The sequence below is a fragment of the Choloepus didactylus genome, chromosome 9, assembly GCF_015220235.1.
Source record: "Choloepus didactylus isolate mChoDid1 chromosome 9, mChoDid1.pri, whole genome shotgun sequence".
Taxonomy (NCBI): Eukaryota; Metazoa; Chordata; class Mammalia; order Pilosa; family Megalonychidae; genus Choloepus; species Choloepus didactylus.
In genome coordinates this window covers 122507437-122534161 of record NC_051315.1, presented here as the reverse complement: position 1 = coordinate 122534161, position 26725 = coordinate 122507437, and the positions used below count along the sequence as shown (strand labels likewise).

Below are 26725 nucleotides of genomic sequence, written 5' to 3'. Positions count from 1 at the left end.
CTATAGCATTTTCAAAATTGTCTCAGCATTTACGCCCATGAACCTCTTTTCTAGCAGTTCATCAATAATCTTGTGAATCAGGAAAATTATCCCATAATTGCCCTACATCATATGCATCTTCATAAAGTATATTCAGATACGCCTTGAATTTATTTATTATAACAGAAAAGCATTGTATATTGTTTTAGCTTCCTAGGCTGCTTAAAGCAAATTATCATGAAATGATTCAGCTTAAACAATGGGAATTTATTCACTTACAGTTGGAGTCCACGAAAATGTCCAAATCAAGGCATCATCACAGAGATGCTTTCTTCCTGAAGACAGTTCCCGGAGATCCTTGGCTCCTCTGCCACATGCCAAGGCACATGGCAGCGTCTGCTGGTCTCTCCCTTCTCTTGGGGTTTCTTTGCTTTCAGCTTCTTGCTTCCATGGCTTTCTCTTACTCTCTCTCTATTCATTCTGTTTATATAGGACTCCAGCAATAGGATTAACAACCATCCTGAATGAGGTGGGTCACACCTTAACTGAAGTAGCCTCATCAAAAGGTCCTACTTGCAAGGGGTTTACATCCACAGGAATGGATTAGACTTAAGAACATACAGCTTCAAACCACCATGTATGTTACTTTATGTTTTTTTTTTTTAGACTGGAGAATATCCCAAGGGTGTGTTGTCTCCTCAGTATTTACGGAAATACACTGGCATACTCTGAAAAATATAAAGTGTTGGTCCTATTCTCATCCTGCTTTTATGTCTTACTGAATTGGTAATAAAAGGTAAATTTCAATAATAATAAAATACAGGATTTCTGTTTCGACAGCACTGAACCTTTTTGATATTCAATTTAATAAACATTTATCGACTATCTCTCTAGTGATGTTTTCCTTCAGTGTGTAATCAATTACGCTTTAAAGTCTTTTCCATAAAGCAAGTCAAAACAAAACTCTCCCTCTGGCCTATATTTCCATGTAGATATAATAATATATCTTTTGTTACATTGTACAAGTTAGCTTTTTGTACATAACAGACCATTCCAAAACTTAGTGGTTAAGACAAAAATCATTTATTTAACTCATGATCTTTGCGAGTTGACAATTTGGACTGGTTTCAGTTGGTCATTGGCCATTCTTGGTTGGAGGCTAACTGGTCAAAGATAGCCTCACCTTTGTGGTCTTCCGTCTTCCAGCAGGGTAGGCTGGGTGTGCTCACCTGACTTAAAAGTACGGTTTGGTGATATATTTTGACAACTCCATTTTTGACATTCAGTGGCACCTTTTTCTCTTGGGTCCCCTCCTGTCTCTTTTGTGACTTAACCATTGTCCATAATCAAATGCTTACTAGTTTCTAGGCTTTGTACTAGCCATCAGGGATGCAAAGACAAATAAGCTATGTTCCCTAACCTTAAGGAATTCAGAGACTGGTTACAGGGGAATAAGGTAAATATACCAACACCCAGGTGTGGCAGCTGCTATGAGAGAGAGAGGGAGAGAAAGACGCAGGGTCCTGCAGACCACAGAGGTGGAGTCTCGTCATGAGACTTATTCTGTGCTTCCTATTCTTCCCTGTACTCCTAAATGTCCACAGTTCCAGCCTTGAACTTGTCCCCTCACTCTGTTCACTTGCCCAAAGTATCAGCATCTACACCTATTGTATTAGTTAGGGTTCTCCAGGGAAACAGAATCAATGAGAGGTGTCTCTGATTATCAAATTGTAAAAGTGACTCATGCAACTGTGGGTATGCACGAGTCCAAATTCCATAGAGCCGTCAACAAACTGTCAACTCCAAGGCAGATGTCCGATGAACTCCTCAGGAAACGAACCGGCAACTTCGACGAACTCCTCAGGAAATGCTTCACTGGGCAGCCGAAGAAGAAGTGAAGGTCCTCTATCTGTCTCGCTTATAAGTCTTCAACTGATTAATTGGGTTAAATCCAGCCAGTTGCATTCTCTCATTGTGGAAGGCATGCCCTCTGGTGAGTCATCAGTCACAGCTGCAGTCAATTGACTGATGATTTAATAAACCAGCCTGTTGGTTTATCAACCAGCCACAAACGTCCTCACAGCAATTGTTAGGCCAGTGTTTGCTTGACCAGACAGCTGGCTCACCTGGCCGAGTTGACACATGAACCTAACCATCACACCTATGAATTCACTTTCCACCCAAATGCAGGTGACTCTTGGTCCATTCCCTCTAGTTCAGTCCTCTCTCCTGAGCACCCCAACTAAACATGCCGAATGCTGAACTCATAATCATTCCTTAGGAAACTATTCTGTATTTTGCATTGCAATTGGTGACAATATAGTTTCCAGATCTGGAAATATTGGAATCACATTATAGTTGTGTATACCCATTGAACACTTACTATCTGCTAGTAAATATGCCAAGTGCTTTGCACTGGTTTTTTTCATCGAAACTCCTTGGTAACCATGTGTTGTAGGCATTAATGTCCCTGTTGCATGAATGGGTGGTTAATTACTTGCCGTAGTCTCACAGTTTAGTAGCAGAGGTGGTAATCAAACCCAATTCTCTTTGGCTCCAAAGCCCATGCTCTTTAACGTTGTTACACAGAGAAGCCACACATGTGGGGCCCGCAGCCATGTTTTGTCAGTGAAATGATTTATCAACATTTTAAAATAGGAAGGGTTCAAACAAAAATTTGGATTTCAGACTGTTTTTTGAAACAGTCTGATAACTGGTCCCACACTCTCAAGTGGCAGCAATTAGCTGCCGGTGTGACCAGCACCTTTAGAAGGAGCCTGCGCTCCATTTGCTGCAGCCCCTCCCAGCCCCTGTTTTGTTACACCTGGCCCTCTTCTCTCATTGATGTTATCTTCCTTACAGCTGCCAGCATTTAAATTATAAGTTTCTCAGTCCTGAATTTTTCTATCTATGGTCCTCCATAGATATTCTTTCAAGTCAAGTCCTCACCCATGTTGATCACTGACGGTTTTCAAGTGACCTCGTTCCCTTCCCACCATTAGTGCAACTCTGCTTTAGAGAGAAGAAAGAATCCAAATGTCTTAAATGTAATTTCTATTTCTACATTTACTATTCACCTTGAGCCACTGTTTTGATTAAACTTACACCTAGCCTTGGGTGTAGGTATTATTATGAGCCTGAATTTTTTGTAAAGAGATCAGTATGTTTACAAGAATTGACCTATAATTACCTTTCTTTTTCTTAACTCATAAGATAAAATCTTGAGCCTGTATCTAACTGAATTCAAGATACTGATTGACTCGGTCAATTCATTTACCAAATTTATTTCTTCAGATTGAGGAAAAATTACATTTAAATCATTTGTAATATCACACTCAATAAGCAGATTAAATGGACCTCTCATATTTCAAATGGTTATACTGCATTTTTTTAGACACGAAGAATAATTAGTTTTATTTTATGCTAAAATTGAGAGATTTAAGATATTAAATACCAATTTTGAAAATAGCATGTAGTAATAGTGATGATAATATATAGTACTATCATGGTGATAGGTGTGTAAGTATCTTCTTTTCAATCAGAGTAAAATGGAATATGTCTGGCACAGGATAGAATTATAGTCCACTCAAGGCTGCCAGAGAACTCTTTGGAGAATTCAAGTGTTATTGAAACTGGTTTATATTAAATTTTTAGTATGATTTCTAAACTTTGAAAACTATCAGAACTTCATAAAAGTTGAAAAGTATTGTAAATTTTTTGGAATTTTCTATTTCTATACAGAAAAATACCAAGTTATTCAGGCTAATTTATGAGTGGTGCTTCAGATAATTAAAGCTTGTTTATGTGCTCACCATATTCTTAATGAAAAAAATTCATTGGTTCTAGCTAGAAGGTCTATGTGAATATGGATAAATATAAATTTAAATGTAGGTAAGAAAAGATAGGTTATCAGAGTGTTTTAGTTTGCTAATGCTGCTGGAGTGCAAAACACCAGAGAAGGATTGGCTTTTATAAAAGGGGGTTTATTTGGTTACATAGTTACAGTCTTAAGGCCATAAAGTGTCCAAGGTAATGCATCAGCAATCGGGTACCTTCACTGGAGGAGGAAAACCTCTGTTAGCTGGGAAGGCATGTGGCTGGCGTCTGCTCCAAAGTTCTGGTTTCAAAATGGCTTTCTCCCAGGACGCTCCTCTCTGGGCTGCAGTTCCTCAAAAATGTCACTCTTAGTTGCTCTTGGGGTGTTCGTCCTCTCTCAGCTTCTCCGGAGCAAGAGTCTGCTTTCAACGGCCGTCTTCAAACTGTCCCATCATCTATAGCTCCTCTCTCAGTTCCTGTGCATTCTTCAAAGTATCCCTCTTGGCTGTAGCGCCTCACAATGTCACTCACAGCTGCACTGAGTTCCCTCTGTCCGTCAGCTCATTTATGTGGCTCCAGTGACTCAACTTAGACCCACCCGGAGGAGCAACACCTCCACGGAAATTATCCAATCAGAGTCATCACCCACAGCTGGGTGGGGCGCATTCCAAAGAAACACTCAAAACAATCTAATCAACACTGATAACGTCTGCCCACACAACATTACATCAAAGATAATGGCGTTTGGGGGAACATAATACATTCAAACTCACACAGAGTAAAAATTGTTTATGAGTAAAATTATTTAACTTTTCATTTTTAAAATTTGAATACTCTTAATTTTCAAATGGTTATTAAAGAACTAAAGGAAGAGTAAGTCTTACCCAGAGCAGCATTAAACCCATGCATACCTGCACAGACACACAGACCCACATGTATATGCATGCATAATTTTTTAACTTTATAAATACTGACTCACACAAATGCAAAATAAAATGTCACCTCTACAATAATCACATTTAAAATTTTTAAAAATGTACAGTTTTATTGAGATACAATTTACATACCATGAAATTCATTGAAGTGTGTAATTCATTGCTATTGCACAGAGTTGTACAACCATCATCACAGTCCAATTTTAGAACATTTCCTTCAGCTCTAATCAAACACCTCATACCTATTCACAGTCAATCCCTGTTCCCTCCCAAGCTCCAGGGAACCACTAATCGGCTGTATTTGCCTTTTCCAGATATTTCATATAAATAAAATTACATAATATGTGGTCTTTTGCACCTGGCTCCTTTCACTGAGCATAATGTTGATGTTCATCCATACTGTAGCAGATATCAGTACTTAGTTCCTTTTTATTCATAAACATTACTCTGTTGTATGGATATACCACATTTTGTTTATCCATTAGAATAACCTACCTGAAAAACATATTCAAGAAATGGTTAATAGTGGCTGTTTCTGGAGAAGGGAAAGGGGTTGAGCAGATAAGGGTAGATGAGAGATTTTTTCATTGTTCACTATTTTATATGACTTCAATGTTTTAAATTCTGGTTTATCTCTTATTTGTTAAAGCAAAGTAAGAAATGTCTTCCCCCAGGCAATGTGTATAAAATAAGAAGTGAAAGCTCTCCGCTGACCCAAAACCCACCATCCAGAAGGCAACCGCCATTAATTTGGCATCTGTTTTAGTTTCCTTGGCTGCCCAAGAAATACCATGCAATGGGTATTTAGAAATTCCCATGCTTGAGCATTGGGAATTTATTATCTTACAGTTTTGAGACTGGAAAAGTCCAAATCAAGATGTCAACAATGCAGTGCTTTCTTTGTGAAGCCTGGCGTTCTGAGGATGGCTGCCAGCAATCTTTGGTCCTTGGCTCCTCTGTCAGATGACAATGCACATGGTGGCCTGCCCTGGCCTCTCCCTTCTCTTCCAGATTCTGTTGACCTTTGGCTTCCTGTTTCCTGTGGCTTTCTCTCTTTCTGTCTGAATTTCATCCTGCTTATAAAGGACTTCATTAATAGGATTAAGACCCATCCTGACTGAGGTGGGCCACACACACCTTAACGGAAGTAGCCCATCAAAAGGCTCTACATGTTCCCATCCCACTGGAATGGCTTAAGAAACATGTTTTTTTTAGAGACATATAGATCCAGACTACCACAGCATCTTTCTAGATTACACACACACACACACACACACACACACACGTACACACATAAATATATTCATCTACTTGTTTGTATGTATATCTTTGCAGTCTTTAGTTTGTACTTCAACAAAATTGGAATCACAGGATTAAACATTTTAACCCAAGGTTACCAAAGCTAAGAAAACTGTCTCTGTCACCTTTGTTAGGTAGTGACAATCTGAAAACTGTATTAATGAATTAAGTAGTTAATTCACAATGGAGGAGAATTAGGACCTGTGGACTTGGTTTATTGGTTATTAATGTGTAAACGTTTTAATTTTTCTGTCCCCCATGCATTTTCTCTCAGGATACTTTGGATCTGCTTGTGAAGAGAAGGTGGACCCGTGCATCTCGTTGCCCTGCCAGAACAATGGGACCTGCCATGGGGATGGGCTGCATTTCAGCTGCAGCTGCAGCCCTGGCTTCACGGGGCCGGCCTGTGCCCAGCTCGTGGACTTCTGTGCCCTCAGCCCCTGTGCTCACGGCACGTGCCGCAGCGTGGGCACCAGCTACAAATGCCTCTGCGATCCAGGTGGGTTCCCTCCCAAGACTGCTACCACTTTCTCTCTCCAGTCTCAAAGTCTCGATTCTTATTCTGCATCTGAGCAATTGTTGGCCCATTGAATGTGGCATATTTGTAAATATAAGTTAACTCCTTGGATTTACAACAAACTTTCTCTTTAGAAGCTTATTTTCAACAGGGTTTTAAAAAATACTCTCTCCCCTTGCCACAGCAACTCACATTTATTGTAGAAAAATTAGAAAATACATGTATGCAAAAAGAAGAAAACTCAAAACAGGCTTAAATCATATAATACATTAGTTATTTTTAATAATCACTATAAATCCTTCTAGAGCTTATTCTGTATTACATATCTATTAATACTATGTTCTTAAATTAATGGAATATGCTTTTCCATTTTCATGCATCATTCTGCATAGAAAGCAGAATGATATGCAATTAGAATTTTTTTATCTATTAAAGTTATTATTCTGTGCACAGTTCGTGATATAGGGTTTCTGACTCTCTGTAAATGTTGAACAAATCCATCATTTATTTTCCAAATGTCTTCAGCATTTGTATTGTTGATTTTGTGGTAGGAAAGTGTTCCAGTTTGCTAATGCTGCCATTATGCAAAATACCACAAATGGATTGGCTTTTATAGAGGGGTTTTATTTGGTTACAAATTTATAGTTCTACAGTCATAAAAGTGTCCAAACCAAGGCATAAACATGAGTATACCTTCACTGGAGAAAGGCCATTGGCATCTAGAAAATCTCTGTTAGCTTGGAAGGCACATGGCTGGCATCTGCTTACTCCTAGGTTGCATTTCAAAATGGCATTCTCCAAAATGTCTCTAGGCTTAGCTTCTCAGGGCAGACTCCGGGCTAGTATCTCCAAAGTTTCAGCAAAAGTCTGCTTTCAATGACCGTCTCCAACATGTCTCTCTCGGCTGCAGCAGCACTGATGCTCCTACTGTCGGAGCTCTTATAGGGCTCAAGTAAACTAATCAAGACCCATGCTGAATGGGCAGAGCGACACCTCCAAGGAAGTAATCTAATCAAAGGTATTATCTACAGTTAGGTGTGTCACATCACCATGGAAACAACTTAATCCAGAGATCCAATGAAACTGGATTAAAAGAGCATGGCTTTTTCTTGGGGGACATAATATATTCAGAGTGGCACAGAAAGTTTGATATTCAGAAGTCAGAGTGATGGCTAATCAAAATTTCTGTCTGCACAACCTATTGGTGTGGCCTGAAAAAAAAAATGCACATGGAAGCTTTTTTTCTCTCTCTTCCTATTTTGCCCATGTCTCCATTTTTGCATGAGCTGGCTCTTCAGAATGTTTCCCAGCTTTGTGTCCCCACAAATGTCCCCTGACCAGCAATGGTGGATGGCAAGTCCCTTAGCTTTGCTTGACTTCTTGCGCTGGAATTGCAGTGCCCTTAGCCTGTCACCCCAGCTCACCTCTGGGACTGAATCAGCTTTCAGGCCTCTGAGCTCCAACAATTATGAATGATATCACTTTCCTGCTCTTTAAAATAGTGCCTTAATTATCCTGGTATCTATTCTCTCTCCCAGAGCATTGGTGGAAGTGTGTTTTATTTACAGCTTTGTATGACAATAATGTCACCAGGCACCATTTTTGGAGCACTCGTCTTTCCAGGTTCTGAGCTGGACACTTCACATCTGTGCCCCTTCGCTGCCCCGTGAGGTAGATAGGGCTAAGCCACATTTACACTGAGGTATGAAATGCACAGGAATGCTCAGCTGTATGCCCACAGCCAGCCCACAACAGGGGTCTGAGCGCAGACCCTCACCCAGGTACGCTGGGTTCCACTACCCCAGGTGGTCAAGGCACATGAATAAATTACAGGAGTTTTAGAGGAATGCCACTAGCATTTGAAGGGTGTTTAAGAGCATTTTTCTTATAGACTCTTAGTTCTTGGGTTTTCTAAGGAATCATGGGATTTATATTTTGCCAAGTATCGCTTTCCTTTCTGAAAGACAGAAAGAATGGGATTAAGTTGCTTGGTAGCATTTTGGAGTCTCTTGTAAAACTGAAGAATTGGGGAAAAGTTCCTCCAATGCCACAGCTGATGGGAGGACGCTCTCCTGGGTTTACACCATCCTCTCCTGTCATGACCGTGGTGCAGAAGGCAATCAGTCCAGGTGCATCGCAGTGCATCGCTGTGGAGCTGGGCATCTTGGGTAAGGAGCAGTGCTGTGCTGGGCCTGTGCCTACTGGGAGTGCACAACACCCAGAGAATGGTGTGTTTGCAACTGAACAAGCTGCAGCTGTGCTGGGGAGAACAGGGTCTGACTCAGCCGTGACTCACCTGTGCACTGTTCCCTCAGCTCTGGACGTCAGAGCACGTGCGGTCGCTCCCCTTGGCAGTGATGGAGCAAAAGCCTCTGTCACCGGCTTCTTCCGTCCTTGGTCACCTGCCTCCTGAGAGTCCTGTTTCTCTCTGTGAAGCCCCATAGAAGAAGAATCGAGTATCACAAGACTGGAAAGTAATGGTGTTTTCTCCTTCCCTTCTCCTCTGACTTCCTTTCTTGATCATATTAAATGTTTTCTTATATTTAATTGGTTTATTTTTAAAACTCTAAATAGGAGTACTTATTTAAAGATACATGTTGCTTTTTAATGATACCAAGCAGAGTATTTCAACTTGTGTGAGAAGGTTGACATGGCCCTAAGTAGTAGAAAATAAGCCACCTCGTGTTTCTCTTTCCCCTCTGGGGAAGTACCAGAGAGTGGTAGAAAGAGCATATGAAGAGACTTCCCTCTTATGAACTGTGTGGCCATAGGAGGCTTACAGGGCATTTCTGGGCCTCAGTTTCCTCTTTTAAAAACCAGAGGAGAGTTGTTTGTGAGAGCCTTCTAAGAGAAGACATGTAGCATGTTTCCTGGCAGGCAGTAGTAAAAGCTATTCTTTATACTTTCTTTCTGTCCCAGGGGCTTACAACAGTTCTCCCTCCCAAGGGTGAAATGTCTCCTGTTTAATTTCCACTTTGCCCACTTCCTCCATCCACCACCCAACCCCAACTCTTGTTCTTAAACTTTCTTCATGTCCATTTGTAGCCTAGGATCTTGCTTGAGTATTGACCCAGCAAATTACTAAGCAGCCTTGAAAAACCTGAAGAAATGTGTGCTGCATTCCAGGACACCTTCATTTATTGAGCAGTCTCCTGGGCTGGAGCCTCTGAGTCCTGCCAAAGCTCTCTCATAGGACTGGGGAGATAAAACTCCTTTCAGGGAGGATGCTTCCTCCAGTCTTTAGGTGACATTGTGCAAAATAAAAAAGGCACCTTAACATTTGGCAAGAATTTACATTTTAAGAGGTAAAAATGAAAAGTCTCTGAATACAAAATTTCTAGTCTTAATTTCTAGTCACCACCAGTTTGCATAATAGCAGAATCTCCTGAGAATAGATGAAATTGGGTGTCTAGCTGAAGAGCAGCGAGCCCGATCATCTTTATAGAGAGCAAATGGATCCTGTTTTATAAAATGGCAGCAGATTGAAATGATGTCAGGTTGATAATTATTTTCCATCTGACAAAATGCCATTTTGATTATTGCAAATCAGATTTGCCAGGTGCTTTATTTTCAGACCTCATTTTTAGCTTATCAGACTAGGGATTTCTGATGGGATTTTAATATTAAATAATCAAATGTCAGCAATGAATAATTGCTGAAATGTTATCTTCCAATAACTGTGTTAAGTGATAGGCCACACATTCTCTAAAATACTGAAAATTGAAACTCCTGAAGACTGGTGAAAGTGAGAACTCTGAGCTGCTGCAAGCTGTCTGGGCAGCAGTGCCACGGGAGACGGAATTCACCATGGGATGTACGTCCATTGCCCTTGCTTGTGGGAGCCACGGTGTTTTATGTGTTCTCAGTATAATGGTGGCATCTGATTGGACAACAGACGCTGTACGTGACCAGTACTGGAAGGAATCCCTGGTAAGAAAGGGGATGGTTTGCCCGAGTTCCCTGGTCTTGGCTGCTACCTGCTGCACGAGAGTTATTACTCTAAACTCATTTGTTGAATAGAATTAACCCTGTGTTATGGGTTGAATTGTGTCCCCCAAAAGGATAACTAGAAGTCCTGACCCAGTCCCTTAGTATGTGACCCTATTTGAAAATAGGCTCATTGCAAATGGAATTAATTAAGATGAGTGTGCCAGTTTGAATATATTGTGTCCCCCAAATGCCATTATCTTTGATGTAATCTTGTGTGGGCAGATGTTATCAGTGTTGATTAGATTGTAGTTCTCTGAGTGTTTCTTTGGAATGTGCCCCACCCAGCTGCGGGTGATGACTCTGCTTGGATGATTTCCATGGAGATGTTGCTCCGCCCATTCGGTGTGGGCCTAAGTTGATCAGTGGAGCCATATAAATGAGCTGACATAACAGAAGGAACTCAGTGAAGCTGAGAGTGAACTTTTGAAGAGGAGCTACAGCCAAGAGGGACACTTTGAAGAAAGCACAGGAGCTGCAGATGAGAGACATTTTGAAGACGGCTGTTGAAAGCAGACTCTTGCTCCGGAGAAGCTAAGAGAGGACAGATACCCCAAGTGCAACTAAGAATGACATTTTTGAGGAACTGCAGCCTAGAGAGGAACGTCCTGGGAGAAAACCATTTTGAAACCAGAACTTTGGAGCAGATGCTAGCCACGTGCCTTCCCAGCTAACACAGGATTTCCGGACACCATTGGCCATCCTCCAGTGAAGGTACCCGGTTGCTGATGTGTTACCTTGGACCCTTTATGGCCTTAAGACTGTAGCTATGTAACCAAATAAACCCTCTTTTATAAAACCCAATCCTTCTTTGGTGTTTTGCATTCCAGCAGCGTTAGCAAACTAGAACAATGAGGTCATACTGGAGTAGGATGGGCCCTTAATCCAGTCTAACTATTGTCCTTATAAGAAGGGGAGATGAGGCACAGGCAGAGCCAGAGAAAAGGAGGCCGTGTGCTGATGGAGGCAGAGATTGAAGTGCTGCAGCTGCAAGCCAAGGAATGCCAAGGATTGACAGGAAACCACCAGAAGCCAGGAAGAGGCAAGGAAAGAATCTCCCCTGTGGGTTTCAGAGGGAACGTGGCTCTGCTGACACCTTGATGTAGGACTTCTGGCCTCCAGAACTGCAAGACAATAAATTCTTGTGGTTTGAAGCCACCCAGTTTGTAGAAATTTGTTGTAGCAGCCAAAGGAAACAAAGACAACTCTGCCATTAAATACAGTCTTGAGTATTGCTATTTGAGAGATTAAAGATATAAGGCATTAGAGGATGTTTTTATATATAGACATGCATGTCACGTTTTATTTTCATAAATAACGTCTAAGCTGTTTGCCACGTCACCTGCAGTTGAGGTCATAGTCTAGGTCTGGGACAACTGGTTCACCACGTCCCTCCACCGATTGTTCTCCACCAAAGGGCTGGTATCTCAATTAGATCATTCAGGTAATGTGATGAACTAAAATAAATGAAGTTTAGACTTTTTCCAAGTGAAAGTTTTTAAAGGAAATTCTTTTTACAGGAATTTCAGATACTGCTTTTCCTATCTTCTACATACACCTGTATGTGGGCTGTATTTCGGGTCTATGTGATCTGAAATGCACAGCTGGCACTGCTTGCTTCTGTTAAACTCAGATTTTGCAGTATCAGCATACTGACATTGTCTGCTGGAAACAATCAAAGGTAGGACTTACTGGTCAGTATTTTAATATCGATTGAATAGCAATAAAGGAATAAGTACATCTATAAAGATATGAAGTCATTTTGCTTGCTAATGAATGTCTAATTGCATAGATTCTTGGATAAGTACCATGGACAACTTTCATCTCATTAACCAGAAAACGATCTGTTCACTAGGAAGGTGATAATTCATGTTTTTAACATGCTCTAGGGTTTTTTTTCATCTGCATATCACAATATTCTTGAGGATACTTGCCTGTATAGATTATATGGGCTCCTTTCTCCAGATCCTAATCTTGTTATCATTCCCTTTGTTATGGATTGAATCATGTCCCCACAAACACTGGAGTGAGTTGCTGTATGGTACATTGTGGGAACACAGGCTCAGGCGCAACAGAGATTCCCAGCAAGTGACCACTTTATTGCTTGTACAGCACAAAGGGTCTAAAAAAAACAGGGTAAAAGATCCCACCTTGGCCAGGTGGGGAGGCCAACCACTTGGCAGCTCCTCACACCTCTCTTCATCAGAGATGAGGGACACTTGCACTGACTGAGTGCTGAGCTTTAAATATACTCCAGGGGAAGGGGGCTCTGCCAGTGAGCAACCTTTTGCCCTGGCAAGCAGCTGGGACTGGTTACGATTTAATGTCTCCCTGTGGTCTCTTGTGAAATAGAAACATACCAAGCACCTGCACGCAAAGAAGCAAGAGGGGAAAATGAGGGGGATAGGCAGGGGCTGTGAGATGGCCACTGAGTGTGTCCTTTACTTCCCTAACAAAGGCATGTTCAAGTCCTAAGCCCCGTCCTGTGGTTGTGAACTGGTGGTGATTTGAAGCTATGTGCACCCCAGAAAAACATGTTCTTAAATCTAATCCATTGCTGTGGGTATAAATCCATTGTAAGTAGGACCTTTTGATGAGGCTACTTCAGTTAAAGTGTGACTTATCTCATTCTGGATGGGTCCTAATCCTATTACTGGAGTCTTTTATAAAAGAATGGAATTCAGACAGACAGACAGCCATGGAAGCAAGGAGCTAAAGGTCAATGAAACCTGGAAAAGAAGAAAGAGGCCAGGAGATGCCTCCAGGTGCCTTGCCACATGGCAGAGGAGCCAAGGATCAGCTGGTCTTCGGGAGGAAAGCATCACCTTCATGTCCTGATTTGGACGTTTTCCCTGGGCTCAAAGCTGTAAGCTAATAAATTCCCATTGTTTAAGCCAGCCCATTTCGTGGTGTTTGCTGGAGCAGCTGCAGACACTAAAACAGAACCCATTTGTAAATGAGATATTTGAAGGTTCTGTTAGTTAAAGTGAGAGCAAATTAAATCAGCTTGGGCTTTAATCCAATATGACTGGAGTCCATATAAGCAGAGGAAATTCGGACACAGTGGTAGGAGACAGAGGGAGAGAGATGTCATGAGATGGAGGCAGAGGTTGAGTTATGCTGCCGCAGACTGAGGAATGCCATCAGTTGCTGGCCACCCACCATGGACAGAGGAATGGAGCAGATTCTACCTTTTAGAGAAACCATGGCCCTATCAGCTCCTTGATTTCTGACTTCCAGCTTCCAGACCTGTGAGACTACCCAGTATTAAACTACCCAGTCTGTGGTTCTTTGTTATGTCAACCCCAGGAAGCTAAGACAGGGTGACAGAGAAAGCTAAGGGAACTATTAATATAGACGAAGGTGAGAGTATAGAAAGGAAAAATGGGGACAGTGTGGAAGAGAGAGTTCTTCCTTTGAAGTGGGCGGTTGGGGCAAGAAGCGGAAGACAGTAGAGGAGTCTTCCGGTGTTAGGAGGGCCCTTGGGAGTGGTTCTGCCATGGAAGTTAGTGAGAGGGGAGAGAGAGAAGGAGAGGGAGAGAGCCCACCAGGGGGTTGTGTGTAAGGAGCTGTCAGACTCCACCAGATATTGGTCCTTATTGCTTTGGAAATGCCACCATGGCCATTCATCTCCATTTTGTTTTGATTCTAATTGTTTTGGGCTTTCAGGGAGAATTTGTGATATTTCCTTCTTTAAACTAGTGACCTGAGGGATTAGTTCAAGGAAAGGAAGGACGCTGGTAATGAGTGAAGGCCACTTACTGGTAGAGTGTATGGAATCTCTATGGGATCCCTGATTTTAAAAATCTATTCACAAGGCTGCTTTTTAACCTCATTTTAAATGGCTAATCCATATGTGCAAATGTATAAACTGACCTGTAATTATAAGGGATTTCGGTTCCTATGACTCCCTAGCATCCCCTCAAAAATCTAATTATTCAGTACTCATCATGACTAAACTAATATTGAAAAGATATGAGATTTATGTACTAACATCAAGAGTTAGCATAGCCTCTGAGGCCAACAGAAATCATTTTACATCATACCTGGAATGAAAGTTAGAAATGGCAACTGATGACAGTTTATATCACTAACCAATGAAATTCTGAGGACAGCTCTATTTGAAGCACTTCCAGCACATAATTTCAGGAAATTCTCTTCAAGTTCATGGCCAAGGAGGTCAGATGGGAACTTATCTAAAACTACTTTGTAATTGAGCCATTGACTCATATTTTATTATGTGGTTGAAAATCATTATCCAATTGCTAACATTTGGGGGCTTGCCGAGAATATCTGGGAATCTGGAATTGAGAACTGAACTTTTGAATGTCTTGCCTCTCTTACTTCATGTGATAGAAAGGGGCCTGAGCTTAGAACTCAAAAGAACTGAATTTAAGTGCTTTGCTCTGCCCAGATCTGCTGGGCCTCAGAATTCTAAGGTTAGAAACCGTATCAAATGTGCCCTTCTAGGTGATGCCTGAGATATTTTGTAACTGATGGTAGTCTGCATCCTGAGTCCTAATTAAACAACCACAAAGGAGATTTATTTGCATGTCCTACTCTTTTTTTGGCCTTTTAGCTTTCGATATGTCTTTTGATTCTTCATTGATTGGGATTGTACAAAAACATGGGGGAACTGCCTTGTGTTTCTTCAGTTGGTTTTCTGTCACCTCCATTAGTTTTCAGCGTGGAAACACAATGTGAAAATTACCACATGCACTGAGTGCTTTTTCAAGATTGTTTCACTTTTAATGAAGATTCAGAGCTCTTAAGGTTGCCTGAAACAGATTGGTACATGACCTCTTTTTTTTTGGTCCCAGCACATGTCAACTCAAAGCAGTTTTGCAGAATGACTTGTCCTCTTCCATCTCACCAAAATGGTTTCTTTTACAGTGCCACAGTGCTCCATTTAAAATCCCATTTTGCTTTGTTGGAGTTGCCTAATGATCTGGTTTGCTAATGCTGCCATTTTGCAAAACACCAGAAACGGATTGGCTTTTATAAACAGGGTTTATTTGGTTATAAAGTTACAGTCTTAAGGCCATAAAGTGTCCAAGATACTTTAACAATAGGGTACCTTTGTTAAATAGGCATCAACGATAGGGTACCATCACTGGAGGATGGCCAATGGCGTCCAGAAAACCTCTGTTAGCTGAGAAGGCACATGGCTGGCGTCTGCTTTCTCCCAGGTTGCTTTTCAAAATGGTGTTCTCCAAAAAGTTGCTCTTGGGGCATTTTGTCCTCTCTTAGCTGTAGCTCCTCTTCAAAATGTCCTCTCAGTTGCTCTCAGGTCCGTCTGTTTGTGAGCTCTTTTTATAGGACTCAGGTGAATTAATCAAGACCAGCTCTGAATGGATGGGGCCACATTTCCATGGAAACATTCAATCAAGAGGTCACACCCTAATCAAAGGTGCCACTCACAGTTGGTTGGGTCACATCTCCATCGAAACAGCTTAATCCAATATTCGAACCTAATCAACACTAATATGTCTGCCCCCACAAGATTGCATTAAAGAATATGACTTTTTTGGGGGATATTATATATATATATATATATATATATATATATACAAACCATCATACCTTAGAGAGCCTTAGCAGTTTGGACTGCAGTTTTAATGACATGTTGATGATGAATAGCATCATGTTTCATTTTTACTTTCTAGATGGTTTCTGATAGTACAGATCAGAGTGAATGTCCTGGATCTAGTTCATTAGTAAAGCATTGCTTTTAGGTTAGGTAAGTCTAGCTGAAAGTAGGTATGCACTAAGGGGTAAGTAGTGCCTGGTGGTGTGATTTTGGGAAGACTCCCCTCATCTACTATCCCCTAAAAATACCTTTTCTACCAGTTCTGTGATGCTTAAAAGCCTATCTGTGTGATTTCATTCCCTTAAGTTAAGGCATGGTCCCTAGTAATTAAATCTTTGTATCAGTTAGTTATTGCTGTGTAACATACTGTTTCAAAACTTGGTCACTTAAAACAATAACCATGACTTCTGACTCTGTGGATGATAATCTGGGCAAGGCTTGGCTGAGATGTCTCTTCTCTGATGTATGCGGTATTGGCTGTGCTCATCTGTTCCTTTATAGTCATCTGTCATGTCAGCTGGTGACTGGTTGGTCCCAGATGACCTCACTCATGAATCTGGCAGTTGGCTGGGTGGCCACGTGCCTCTCATCCTGCAGCAGGCCAGTCTGGGCATCTTCATGTGGCAGCCAAGTTCCAAAAGCAGCAAGAGGGGTATCCCATTGCAAAGCACTTTTTAAGATTCCTGTTGTGTTATTTTGTTAGTGTCCCAATGGCATTAGCAAGTCATATGACTAAGATCTAAATTCCATCTTTTAATGAGAAACGCAGCAAAGAATTTGTGGCCTTTTTTTTTTTTTACTCTCTATCACAACTTTAAACCTGAATATATGAAGAATGTGAATGAGTTTATTGGATTTTTTTTTAATGTAAGAGAGATTTGAGTAGAAGAACATTTGAAAAATAAAAATCTGTGTGAGATCTTTGACTGTTTGAAGCGAAGAGATGAGCCCCCCCCACCCCCCCCCGAGTAGAACTTGCAGATTCAAATGATAGAAAAATGTTCAGGAGACAACTTCTTTTCTAGTCTCATAATTTTGTGTAGATTGTGCTTCATCCCTAACTTTATATGGAGATCATTTCATTTTCCATTTTAGGTGACAAATGTACAGATTTTATCAGGATTTTAAGTCACCAAATAAAAACATGCTTTTGATTTTCCACTGGTTTGTAACCTGTCTGATTTTTAGGCATCCTTAATCTTCATTCAATAGAGGTAGTTAGAAGAGAATTCAGGATTTGCTCAAGTGACTTCTGACTCCAATGTATTTGAATTTTTGAATGTTTTTGTAATCCAGTTGCTTCAAGGTACAATTTAAATGGTTAATTTAATAAAGTTCTTTAGCTGAAGTCATGAATGTAAGAGTCATCTTCAACTCTTGTGAGTCTACGGCCCTTTGGGATGGCAGCCAGGTGGGAGGGGTGAGTTTCTAAAATGTTCATGAATGACTGTAAGAAATTTCCTTGGTATTTAACACTCTTTAGGATTCAGCATACTTACTTGAGAGGGGAAGTGCCCATTAGGGAGGACAGAGAATCGCACATTTGCAGCATGCCTTTGAACATACCCATGCAGACAACAGGAAAAAGCCTGTTGTCTGCATGGTAGATTGCGTGCACCAAGATTTTCTGGAATAATCCAGATTGCAATATTTTGTTTTCCATACACAAGTACTTTGGCACCAAACTTCTTCTAAACAGAAGCAGCATGACTTTGTAAGATCATTTTTCTCAATTTTTGGCGGGTAAAAATTATCACCGCAGATTGCCATTTTCTGACCATATTCCTTTATGCCAAATGTTGTTCTCTTAGGTCAAGGATCAGACATGTGGGAAAAAACTGAGCTCATTAATCCAAATTTAGACTTGCTTCTCGTCATTCTGATTACGCACATGTGACTCCAGTCGGATAGTGAAGATTATTAAATATTGTGCCACTTCTCTATCGTTATTACCACCCTCATTTGGGCCTTCCTTTTGTACCACTCAGCATTGCTGTCTGTTGGGAATTCCTCTGCATTGCTTTCTTTCCTTGAGTAAATACCCAGAGGAGTGTACTCTCAGTTAGTCTACGTGACTATGACTGGTAGGTCTTTTGACTGTATGTTTCACTGTTGGTTTGTTTAGATGTTACATAGTCGACTTATTTATATGCTGAAGAGAAGCCATGGCTGTTAAAATATGTACTGATGCCAAATCTAGCACACGCCATAGAAAACTCCCACCATTTCCCTGCACTGGTAAGAAACGGAAGTTGTGGGAGATGTTCTGCGCTTTGTTATCGTATAGCTCAGTGGTTCTTAAGCCTGAGTGTGCCTCATAATCAACTGGAGGGCTTGTTACAATGCAGAGTTCTGGGCCCCACCTTCCAGAGTTCTGATTCAGGCTGAGAACTTGCATTTCTAGCAAGTTGACAGGTGGCTGATGCTGTGGTTCCAGAGACCCCGTTTTTAAAACCAATGCTGTAGTGTGATGACCACAGACACAGACCCTAAATCAGGGCCAACACCTTGAAGGACTTTATATTAGTAATGGGTAAATGTTATGCTCAGATCAAATGTAACCAGTAGTAGTTTGTGAAATGAATTAAATTTCTCTGTTATTGTGCATACTTGCATTAAAGTAGTCATCGAGGCTTTATTTTCTCTTCAGAGCGCCTCCACAGAATCCTAAGCTTTGATTTGCCCCCACCGTCCATCCGTGGCTTGTGCTGGCTTCAGCCTCCTTGCATTCCGTAATGAAAAGCTTCCAGAATACGGGAATTTAAGCCTCCCTTTTCTTTTCCAAAACTCCTCATCACCCTCTCCACCTCAACTCTAAGCCTAGCTGTTTTTATGTCTACATATAAATACATTAGATAAGCAGTTGAAAGTATGGGGTTATTTTATTAACTCTTTTACTTATTGTTTTTATGTAAACACAACATACCACAATAATCTTTAAAAGCAAGTTGTAAAATTTATCTTGTCACTGTACTTCATTTTGAATCTTGACACTAATCATGATGTTATGAATGTTTGTATTGTTTAAAATAATTTTTATAGAGAATCAGTAAGAAAAATACGCCGCTTTATAAAAGCAGATAATTTTAATTGTAAATACCGTATGTTTAGAGGACATATTGATGAATCTGTTTATAAACTGTAATGTCATATATGAATGTTAAGCTTTATGGTTAAAGGGAAGTGTGTTCTTTTTAAAATACAAATAATCTGGCAGATTGATTTGCATCCACTTGTCCATATGTTTCCCCTATGTGAAAGACAAGATTATATTTCTTCTTTTATGTTAAACTACAGAGTAATTAAAAAAATTTTCTTTTAAGCTGCTATAGCTCATGGGTAGAATCCACCCTCTAGTGGCCAAAAGCAACATATAATAGACATTTGTAAGACAAAGCTACAACAATAAGAGATTGACATTTTTTTCCCAATAATTTGACTAATTTGTGTATAATTCTGAAGGCAAATCCAAGAGAAGACTTTCAGAAATCTTTTGATCAGTATGGTTAGAGAGATTTTCAAGATGTTGGACAAGTTTAAGGTAAAAACGCTTTTAGATATGCAGGGGTTCTGCTAGAGCAGGTTCACTGCTGTGTTCTCTCATCTGCAGTCCCCTGATGCCCTTTGTAAGTATGGTCACAATTCAGGTGTGTCATCTAGTATATATTCTTCCATTTGTTCTTAAATGCTTTTTGAAAGAGCATGCTGACTAGTTGTAAGGCTATAACTCAGAATAGTGGTTGTTTGCTTTTCTAGCATATATTTAAGTTTTTTTTCAGATATGAATTAATTTATGATTTATAGTCTAAGATAAATCTAGAGAAGTCTCAAGATTTTACCTCTTTTTTTTTTTAACCTATTGGACAGGACAGTTTGCCTTTTCAGAAGAGTTTTTCTTTATTAATAATTCATCATAGAATTACAGGTCTTTTCCCTTTCAGTCTATGAGAATCACTTTCATCCCTGTCCGCTTTCTCCCCTAAAAAAATACCCTTGATAGAGTGAGGCTTTTTCTAATATTAGCTGTTCTCCCACTGCCCCATCAAGTGTTAATCACATGGCATGGTTGGTTATCATTTCTCTTGATAATCAGCCACGTGATTTGGAGTTGTGATGCTACAAACAAAATATCCAGGAAGCATCTAGGATATTTCTTACCCCTTTACATTACACAAGTAACATAGTTCCATTGTGGAAAATTAGGAAATATGAATATGCATACTTAAAATATAAAAAATAGTCCTTACTTCCACCACCCATCAAAAACCCACTATCAATTGAGGAATATATCTCCCCAGGCATTTTTATCCATATTTGTACATGACAGATATTTGTAATGAAAATAACTTGCTGAATTTATGTGTGCAAAGGTATTTCTGTCCTGTGATTCCACTTCTTTAGCAAATTCAATTCACCTGATTTGACTGAGCATCTTCTATATTCACCAACCTGTGTGCTGGGGAAATGGAGAGCGGACTGACAGCAGTTGAAGAGAAAATAAAGACTCAGGGGTCCAAGACTGAGTGTTGAGTTGAAGTTTTGCATTCTCTAAAAGGTAGCAGGAAAAACCTTTCTGAAATGCAAATCTGATATGTGACCCCACCCCCCACCCCCACTTTAAACTACCACCTGGTTTGGCAACCTGCCTGCCTCTTGCTTCTTCTCCCTGCTGGGCTGTTGAGTAGCTCCAGCCCAGCTTCTAGAATGAGCCATTGCCCGCCCCCCCCCCCATACACGCTGCTTTTCTTGCCTTGAGTCTTCTCACCACCCCCACCCCCCCACCGCCTGGCTAATACTTACATGCCCCTCACCTCTGAGCTCACCTGTCCCAGCCTCCAGGCAGCCTCGCTGGAACAAGCCTAGGTCACCCTCCTGCCTGTCCACCTTCCCGGCATCACCCAGCTCTCTTTTGTGACACTTACCCCAGTCATGGTTTGGCATTTATTTGGATGATTGATGACTTTCTCCTCCTAAGGGCCTCTGGCCGAGGGACTCTGCCTGTTTTCACCCACCCGTGTGTTCCACTGATTAGCACAGAGCCTCTTGTGGTGGTAGGCACAGGCCTGGCACACAGTAGGCATTTAATAACTGTTGAATTAAAGAATGAATCAGTCAAGGAGGCAAACATGAGACACCGAGACCAGCCACCTTCACCGCATGGCTGTTAAAGGTAGTGCTCGTGGCAGTGGAGTACATAAGCTCATTGTGGGGACAGGTAGGGGGAGATTTAGAGCGAACTCTCCATTATCCATCAGGAGGTGGGAGTTGGTAGATGGCTCAGTAACATATACATAATAGTGAGGTTTTAGCATCTAAAATTTTAATTTACGCCCCATCATCAGTCATTTGCCTACTTTAATGTTTATAAGAACCACAGCAAGTGGAAACTGACTGATTTAAGTCTTTTCACATCTATTTTCTCTTCTGGCCCAGGTGACATGAACAGTGAAAGGATAAAGAATTGGGCAAGGAAAGAAGCGTCTGCTGTCCCCACCCCCACCCCAACTAATATTCTGTATTTACTTATACAGCGTCTCCATGTTCACAAATATTTTCTTGCAAATATTGTGTGTGCATGTGTATGTGTAACAGAAGCATAATTATTCCCTAGAAGTCTGTACAGATATCAACATTAGCAGGTCCCTTTAGAGCAGCTTACTAGATTTAATGTAAACAGGTTTTCTTTCCTACTTTTTTCTTGTATTTAAAAAGATTCCTATTGTGAACCCAGCAGAAAAGAGCAAGACTGAGGGACACACACACACACACACACACACACACACACACACAGTGTTCCTCTTGAAATAAGCTCTCTGCACTGCAGAATGACAAAAGGAATGCACGACCCGACATTTCATTTCTTCATGCTGAGGCCTCTATGACCATCAGTGAGTTTCACCAGAATTTGAAAACACACAGAGAATCATACTAACATAATAGGATTATTTCCTCTTGGCCCAAATCTTTAATTGCCATGGTGAGGTGTTTGGACTATTTGATCTCCAGGAACCCGCCTTGACTTGAATCAGGGAGTTGTGGGCTTTCGCATTTTATCTGCTCTTACTGAAAAGAGTTTGAGAAAACATCCTCTGAGTTGCAACATACCCTCAGTGGAGCCGCCCATCCGCTTAGTACAGTCTGATCTCAAAAGGGTGTATGTGTGTGGGGGACCTTCAGATTCCCTCTGGCCTTGAATTCGGTCAGCTGGGGGAAGCGAGCAGCAGGGCCTCACCTCTCCATGTGTCCTGAATACATCGCTGTTGTTTCTGGAAGGTCCTGTGAGGTGCACAACCTTAGTTTTCTTTTACTGAGACAGCAGGAAGCCCACACAGCCCTCCAGAGGCGATACAAACGGAGGAGTTGCTGGGATTTGTTACACAAAGTGTGAAAGCCATCTGGTTGCAATCACAAATCTTACAGTTTTGGATTTGTCAGAGAGGGATAGGATGAGGGAGGGAAGGAAAGGAGCTCGTGAGTAAACAAGTGTGGGACCAGCACCTGTTTTCTGTGGATATTAATATTTAAATGCTGGCTTGAGATGGTGTTTAAAGAGAAGACACAGCAAAGGCAGCGTCACGCCTCGCCTCTCCGTGGGGAGAGCTGGAATCGCCTCTGGGGACCTGGAGCCAGGAGAGCGCCGTGTTTTGGAAAACTTCGGATTCTGCTGGGACAATCCTGGTTCCACAGATGGCTTTGCTGAATCAGTTAATCCTCATGGGCTGTGGTCTTCTCATCTGAGAAGTAGAGGTAGTACTATCTAGAAACCGACGCCACTAGCCAGCTTGATGAAGGGGAGCTTCCCCGAGAAGCTAATGGAAGAAGGTCTGGCAGGGCTTGGTAGCTCTCGAATCACCAGGCAGGTCTCTCTTTATCCCATTCATCTGGCACAGTCTTAGCCCCAGCCAAACCCAGTGCCCGTATTCCTTTGCAGGGTAGAACTGCAGGAGAGAGTCATCTTTAGGCTTTTATTACAGCAAATCCATAATTGCAGAAGGGCCCACTTGGTACTAAGCAGGAATCTGTTTTTCTCTGATGAATTCACTCTCACTCTTTATAAGGACAGTTTCAAACCCAGTGTCCTTAAATCTCCTCGGGTAATTCACATCCTATAAAAAGGATCTAGGACAGTGGTGCTCAGTGTGGAGAGGGGGTGTTGGTTTTGCCTCTCGGGACATTTGGCAATGTTAAAAAACAGTTTTGGTTGTCACAGCTTGGGACAGAAGAGGCAGAGTGTTACTTGCATTTTGTGGCCAGGGTGCAACGAAACATCCTGCAATGCGTGGGGCAGCCCTCACGGCAAAAAATCATCCAATCCAAATGCCATTGGTAGCGAGATTAAGCAACCCTGCTTTTTTGTTGTTGTTTCTTTTGTTGTTGTTTGTTTTTTGTCCTCCACTCTTTTTCTACCGCCCCTGATTTTAATTGAGCATTTTATATAGTTCCATTTTCTTTCCTCTCTAAGCATATCAATGACATTTCTTGAAAAAAAATTTAGCGGTTGCCCTAGAGTTTATTATATACATTTATATCTAATCCAAGTCCAGTCTGTGCTCTTCTTTGATGAGAACTTCAACTCCACTTCCAAGAAACTAGCACCCAAAGTGCTGTTTCTATGACATTCAGGTTTTCCAGCTGCCACCTGGACTTTCCCTGAAGAACCTTAAGTTAAACATGTCCGCAATCTGACTTGTCCTCATTTTCTGTTATTCCTTTGGTTGTACCTGGTTGTGCTAATGGGAACATCATCCACTCTGAACTTGGCAGCCATCGGACTGACACCTTCTCTCCCCACATCCATTGGGTTGCGATGTTCTGTCAATTCTAAGGAAGTGATTGGAGCGGAATACTCAGGAGCAAGTCATGCATAAATCAGAGCAGTGGTGAGAAGATCCGTGCCCTGGAGGGGGCTCCTCTGATCCCACTGTTCTAGCTCTTTATTTTGTTTTTAAAAACTTCTTTGGATTTAGCCTAATTTTTTTAGTCCCTGGGCTTACTGCCCTGAGCTAATTTGTTTGGTCAAATTAATTATCAGCAGGGAGTAGCAGCCTCATTTTCAAAGGAATCTTCTCTTTTGGAAGGAATGCCTTTTTATTTCAACAGTCTGATTAAGGTTTTTTGGAACCAAGTGTAAAGGGTGCCCTGACATTTCCATAAAGACATGAAAATGTTACCATCTCTTAAGAAACAGTTTAGAATATGAAACCTTTATCTTATTTTTTTATTTTAAGGAAGAAAAATACTACCAGCTTAACTGTCTCTATAAAATAACTTCCTCATTTGCTTTTTCATGTTGTTAGTGGAAAAAGCTGATGCTGTTCTCAACAAATGAAAATCGTTATGGATGAGATCAGGAAATTTGCTGTAAATTTTGTCTATGTAAATAACATCTCAATTCAGAGGTCAAAGATGCTTGTAGGATTATACATTATTCTTCCAAGTTGATTTTTTTAAAAGCATGCTGGGAGAGAAAATTTAATTGAAAAGATGCTGCTTGTGTTTATTTCCCCACACTGACCATAAAAAGGTTCTTGTAATTAGGAGGAGAAGCCAAAAGTCATATAACTCTTGTTAATAAAAGTCTTGCGTAGAATCTAGATTAGGGGTCAACAATTTTTTTCCGTAAAGTCTCAGATAGTAAATCTTTGAGGTTTGCACACCATATGGTCTCTGTTGCAACTAGTCAACTTGGTGGTTGCAGCACACAGTTATGGACAATATATAAATGGGTGGATGTAGCCATGTTCTAACACAACCTTATTTACAAAAACAGGAAGTGGGATAGATTTAATCCTGTTGCTGTAGCTTGCTGACTCCTGATCTAGAGCAGGGTTTCTTGATCTTGGCTTATTGACATTTTGGGCTGGATAGTTCTTTGTTGTGAGGGTCTGTCCTGTGCACTGTAGGATGGTGAACAGGATCCTTGGCCCCTACCAACTAGATGCCAGTAGCATCTGCCCCCCCCCCTTGTTGTGACAAATAAAATGTCTCCAGACACTGTCAAATGTCCCTCTTTGGGGCAAGAATTGCTGCCAGTTGAGAATCACTGGCCTAGATGATTGAAATAATCTCATGAAGAGTAATAGGAAATGTTTCTCTAAAGTTAGAAAAAGTAGGGTAAGAATAGAAAACCATGGCTTCATACTTGTCCCAGATAGTCCAGGTCTTCTCAAAGGGGCTGTTACTCTAAATTACGAAAGGAGTTAAAAAGCAACTGAAATGGTAAAATATTTGAAAAGTGCTCTTTTAATAATGCAAATATGAACGTAACCTATTTTTGTGATAGGCACAAGAAACACTTTAGAATTTCTAAGTTCAACACATTAGAATTTCCTAATGAGGGCTGGCTGTGAGTTGGAAAGGCTGGGAAAAAGCTCATAGTTCTAGTTCCTACTTAGGTAAAGGTTTATTTTTTCTGCTTATCTGAATTCAGAATGAACACAGGCAGGGTGACTTTTGAAAGGGCTCACATGTTTCTTATAGTTTAGACACGGCCAGACAAAAATGGCCCAGTTTCACTGCAAATTGGCAGTAATGCGTGTTTTTGAAAGTTAAAAACAGCATAACATTCATGAGTGAATTGCAAGGAATGTTGTCTTCTCATCCTTTAGAATAAACACTTGTTTTGCAAATAGAAGAGTAAAAAGCGGTCTTTATTGAGAAATGGTCAGTTTCTTTTTCTTCATTAATATTAATATATTTTAATCACTAAAATTTTAAAATACAATTTAAAATATTATAATCTAGATAATCAGATTTTTAAATACCCCCCAAAATCAAACATTTTGTCAGGAATTTAGGTTTGGGCCTTTGAGCAGAGTTTCTTTATTGATTTGAAAAGGAAAGGAAATGCATTGATGTTTTTCTCCTTTAATAAAATTCTCTTTAAGGAAATATGTTTTCCTAATTGATCTAAAGAAAAAGGGTGGTCCACATCCTTGAAAGGATGCTATGGCCACAGAGGATGCATGCCGTAACCCGGGTTGCCCAGTTGCCTGGTCACGGGTATCATCAGGCATATAAAAGACCGTCTGGTGGATAAAGGGGTCACTGATGTTGGTCTCCTCCTTTTATACTTGGGATTATGAAGAAATGTGATAAGAACAGGTTCTTTCTTCACAGCCTTCTCCTAAATACACTTCCAGAGACCCAGCTCCTGAAATCCCATCTGTCTGCGCCATACTTTTCAACTGATAATCACTGCCTTCCTTGCAGGCTGGTTCAGGGTGAGTTTTAGAAGGATGTGTTTCATGGCGGGCCTCTCCTTGTCTGTCCCTCAGGTTTCCACGGGCTCTACTGTGAGGAGGAATACAACAAATGCCTCTCTGCTCCGTGTCTGAACGCTGCCACCTGCAGGGATCTCGTTGATGGCTACCAGTGTGTGTGCCTGCCAGAATACAAAGGTATGTGGCCACTGGATCGTCTCCTGCCAGAGTGGCTCTAAATGATGCCATTGACTTCTTAATTTGCATCCATAAGCCTCTAATCAGAGCATGAGGTCCTTTAGAATAAAAGTCAAATGCTGGAGGTGAGATGGTTTATGGAGCCCAGGAAACCAATTTGCAAGTCTCAGGTTTCCTCCTGATAAAATGAAAAAAACAAAAA

At 41.0% G+C, this 26725-nt stretch overlaps 1 protein-coding gene across 1 annotated transcript in view; it reads left to right on the top strand.

The window, feature by feature from the left end:
• Positions 1 to 26725, top strand: part of DNER (delta/notch like EGF repeat containing) — a 381612-nt gene that overhangs the window by 294506 nt on the left and 60381 nt on the right. The window contains exons 8-9 of the mRNA XM_037850346.1: positions 6304 to 6528; positions 26401 to 26523. Of these exons, the coding sequence (XP_037706274.1) occupies positions 6304 to 6528; positions 26401 to 26523 (348 nt within the window). The remainder of the gene's footprint in view (positions 1 to 6303; positions 6529 to 26400; positions 26524 to 26725) is intronic.